At 33.1% G+C, this 4,602-nt stretch overlaps 1 protein-coding gene across 1 annotated transcript; it reads right to left on the reverse strand.

Moving 5' to 3' along the window:
* Positions 1 to 2,177: 2,177 nt before the first annotated feature.
* Positions 2,178 to 4,388, reverse strand: LOC132723192 (uncharacterized). The gene is made up of 2 exons (XM_060707867.1): positions 3,910 to 4,388; positions 2,178 to 3,586 (listed from the first exon to the last, which is right to left on the reverse strand). Exon 2 carries the CDS (start codon positions 3,491 to 3,493, stop codon positions 2,666 to 2,668), a length of 828 nt encoding a protein of 275 aa, XP_060563850.1. The 5' UTR covers positions 3,494 to 3,586; positions 3,910 to 4,388; the 3' UTR covers positions 2,178 to 2,665.
* Positions 4,389 to 4,602: the final 214 nt, after the last annotated feature.

A 4,602-nucleotide genomic window follows, 5' to 3' on the forward strand; every position in this document is an offset into this window, starting at 1 on the left:
GTGAAAATTCCGGCATTTACTAAAGGAAAAAGCCAGTTATCTTCTCTTGATATCGAAACAACAAGAAAAATTGCCAATGTCAGAATACATCTTGAACGAGTGATTGGGCTTGTCAGGCAGAAATACACTATACTAAATGGTACATTACCAATTGATTTTCTGATCGCACGGGAAAATGAGAATATTCCTTTAGTGGATAAAATTGCATATGTTTGTTGTGGACTTGTTAACATGTGTGAACCTGTAGTAAATTTTGATTGATTGACAAGTCTGTACAGTTGTACAATAGTGAGTCATTGTTAATTCATAGTAAATCCAATAGAATACAATGATAATGAAATGACACATTAGTGTTATGTATATATGTATTTTTAATGTGATGACTAATGTAGAGAAGTTGTTATTTACTTGTGGGGAAAAATATAAATGCTGGTACTGATTATGATACAAACATTTTATTCTTCAAATTTTAATACACATATCTGTTTTACTGTTGTAACAAAACAAACAATAAAAAATAAAATACTGTTGTGTGAAAATAACAGACAGCAACAAATCGGAATCATTTTTAGCTCGACTATACGAAGTATATGGAGAGCTGTCCTACTCGCCCCGGCGTCGGCGTCGGCGTCCGCGTCCGCGTCCAGATTTTAGATTAAAGTTTTGGTGCAGTAAAATATTTTCACTATAACTTTGTCATTTCTTAAGGTATCAACTTCAAACTTCAAATATATGTTCCTTATCATCAACCACATCATATGTGACAAGGTTCATAACTCTAGCACCAATTTTTTTCAGATTTATCTCCCCTTGAACTTAGAATTTTCCTTAAAAAATACTATTTTTTACTGTTACTTCTTTATTTCTTAAGGGATCAATCTCATACTTCAAATATATGTACCTTATCATCATCCCCATCTTATGTGACAAGGTTCATAACTCTAGCACCAATATTTTCAGATTTATCTCCCCTTGAACTTAGAATTTTCCTCAAAAAGTACTATTTCTTACTGTTTCTTCTTTATTTCTTAAGGGATCAACCTTCTTCAAATATATTTACGTTGTCATCATCCCCATCTTATGTGACAAGGTTCATAACTCTAGCACCAATATTTTCAGATTTATCTCCCTTTTAACTTAGAATTTTCCATAAAAAATATTTTTTTTACTGATACTTATTTATTTTTATAGGGATCAACTTCATACTTCAAATATATTTACGTTATCATCATCCACATCTTATGTGACGAGGTTCATAACTCTAGCACCAATATTGCAAGAATTATCTCCCAATAAACTTAGATTTTTTTACTAGAAAAATGTTATTTTTTATTATAACTTTTTTATTTTTAAAGGTATCTACCTCAAACTTCAAATACTTATTCCTTATCATCAATTACATTTAATGTGACAATGTTCATGACTCTTGAAGCAATATTTACACATTTATCTCTATCTCTTTGAACTTAGGATTTTCTTTAAGAAATATAATAACTTCTTTACTTTTTAAGGTATCTACTTCAAACTTCAAATATATATTTCTTATCATTACACAAATGTTGTTTGACAAGATCCATAACTCTAGCATGACTATTTCTAGAACTATTCCCCTTGATCTTTAAATTTATGTTAACAAATGTTAATTTTTTTACTATAACTTAATACATAATTATACATAATTGATTTTTCTTTCATAGTTTTGTCCTCCTTACTGTCTCCAGTATTTTATTAGTCGAGCTTCGCTGTCTCCTGTGACAGCTCTTGTTACTTCTATAGTCTGTAACAAATAATCTTTTGACAAGTTATGTTACACAACAACTTTTCAACTATCTGTAACTTTAAATTATAAAAAGATTAAAACTTTCTTTTAAAAAAATAATGTATGTTTTTATGTTAAAACACATATATATGTTCTTTTTACTAGACACTTATTAACCTGTCATGTCTTTTAATGCTATGAGTTTTGCTGAAACAAAAATGAACTGTTGATGTGACCAGCAATAAAAAATCATTTTGTTTTTTATCTGATTTGCTATTTTTTAACATTTCTCTATACGCTTCCTTGAAAATTCAGGCAACTTCCTACAGTCAGGGCAGTACCACAGTTTACTTTTAGGTTCATTTGACAATTTCAAACAAGTAAAATGAAACCATTTTATGTCACAGTTCTCGTTGTCACAATAAACCATATTTCCTTATTCCACCTGGTTACAGTAGCACCAAGTTTCTTCATTATTGGAAGAACTTGGGACATTTTCACATGCACCTGCCTTGTTTGAACTGTTATCATTCAGAATAGTTGATGAGATGGTTGGTATACCTGTGCCAGGGAGACGAGAATAGAATTTTCCAACCAATTCAGGGAGAATAGCTGTCCGAAAGAAAATTTCGGCTTATTTAGTGTCCCATAATTCCTTATCAAAGTCAATCTCTTCAATATGTATGTCTTTATCTGTCCATACAATAAAAAAACACGACTCACACTTAGTCACACCCAACTGTGTTTGAACTTGAAAATAGTAATTGTGTTTATGGTCTAGACTTAACTCTCCATTGTCTCCTTGAATGAGGTAGAAATCTCCATCAGACTTAAGGACATCATTCTTCTTTGAAAAAGGACATTTACCTCAACTGTACTTTTCCCACAACAGTCACATGAAATTATTCAATCTGGGGTTGCTGCTAACCATGGACTGTCAGAACTGATAAATAGGCCACAATTTTCAACAGTCACATTTTCATGACCTTCTGCAATAAATGCTTGTACAAACTTATCAATTGCTAGCTTCTCATTTTTCAGTCCCCATGCAGTTGCTTCAGAAGAAAATTGATGACTAGATGGGTAACAGATGGACATTATAAGGCTTTGAGAGGGGTTCGAACTATCTGTTGAGCAGACAGATTTCATTTTTGAGGCCGTTATGCGTCCTGATCTAAACTTGTACCAAAGTTTGCTCTGTGACTGCTGTCTTGTCGCTATTTCATCATTTCCTACCTCCTCTTCTGTCACACTTATTGAAATGTCATTACATTTTGACAACAATTCCATATAGTTCATTTGCATGGCATTTTTTTCTTTAAGTTCTGTCAAATCTTTTGCATATTTCAGTTGCTCGACTTTAGGTCTATAGTTGTCTGCGAATTCTGGTACGACAGAGAGAATAGAGTATTTCTTTCCTGTTGCATGTAGACTAGAAAATAAGTTTGAAATTTCAGATTGTGTTGGTTCTGGTACAGGCTTTTTACTTTTCTTTGTCGAAGGAGGGGCTGTCACAGTGTTGTCACACATTTTTTCAAATGTTTTTTTAAGTGTTTTGGCTGAAGTAAAGTTGATGTGTCGGGTCTCAGAATAATTCACTTTCTTCACTGATGTGGGAAGTAGCCAGTAAGCTGGCTCCTGTGTGACAGTTCGAGAGTCACGCACATGGACAGTCCCCTCAATGGCAAACAGAATGGAGGCTACATGTGAACATACTTCACCAATACCTGCCATACAGTCACAATGTGAAGCAAGAATTTTCCCGTTTGGCTCTGCTGTAACCCATGCATTCAATGACTTTTCTCGCAATCTCTGGGAATGTAAAACCTACAATGTAAATAATCACAGGGATTAGGTATAATACATTTAATGAAATAGCTATTAAAATTATAACATTACAGGCACTTGTGTGGCTTGACAAAAAAGTGTTATACATCCTTTACAGAGTGTTTTACCAAGTACATGTGCATGGCACCACATGCAAGGCACACATTAGTTTACCAGTGTAAAAAAGAATAATTAGCCATGACATAATTTTTCAATTTAATTATTTATGCCATTTAAAATGCAAGACAAAGCCATTTTCACGATTCATTAATTATAATGTTCAAAGATAAATATCAACGATGTCTAAACATTTCACTTCTCACCTTAGCTCTAACAACATGTTTGTTGTTGATTATCACTGTTTTCAAACATGAGACCCATCCACACAGGAATTGATTATAGGCATCTAACCCTTTATAGCATTTCAAATCATCAGCAGTGTACGGACTAGGAGTAAAAATCAGATAGTTCACTATATCAGGATAAGTTACAGCTGGTAGTAATTTCACATCCTCAGTAAAGGATTACAGTTCGTAAGGATCATTTTCACATCCCCCGATTATCGCTAATTTATTGTCGTATCTTGTCCGCTCAACTGGTTCTAATGTGTCTCTATACATTAATTTATTTGCTGTTGAAGTAACTGGCGGTTTATTTGACATATTTTACGTCAATAAGTCTTCATTTATCGTAACACGTTCGATTTTACTTTGTTTTCCTTTGTATGTCAATATTTACGTATATCTCCAAAATGGCGGACAACCGGTGTTAAGGTAAAATTCATACCACGCATGCAAGGGGTCTATAGCAAAATGAAAAGGAATCAGTAAGTATTGACGTAATGCATTCTGTAATTGTTCTAGTAAAGCTTGAAAAACAATCAATATAAGACATTGGCAATCTTATTTTCAGGTTTGTCACAAATACGCCGGAAGTTTCTAAATGACAGAAAATAACACAGAAAACTAGAAAATGGCCATTTAAATTTATAATAGGCAATTTCAGTGTGTATGGGT

The sequence above is a fragment of the Ruditapes philippinarum genome, unplaced genomic scaffold (genome assembly GCF_026571515.1).
Source record: "Ruditapes philippinarum isolate M1 unplaced genomic scaffold, ASM2657151v2 ctg15722_1_1_1_1, whole genome shotgun sequence".
Classification (NCBI taxonomy): domain Eukaryota; kingdom Metazoa; phylum Mollusca; class Bivalvia; order Venerida; family Veneridae; genus Ruditapes; species Ruditapes philippinarum.

What these genes read in the sequence shown, in the direction of transcription:
- LOC132723192 (XM_060707867.1), bottom strand. Translation starts at nt 3,493, where the DNA reads ATGGCAGGTATTGGTGAAGTATGTTCACATGTAGCCTCCATTCTGTTT.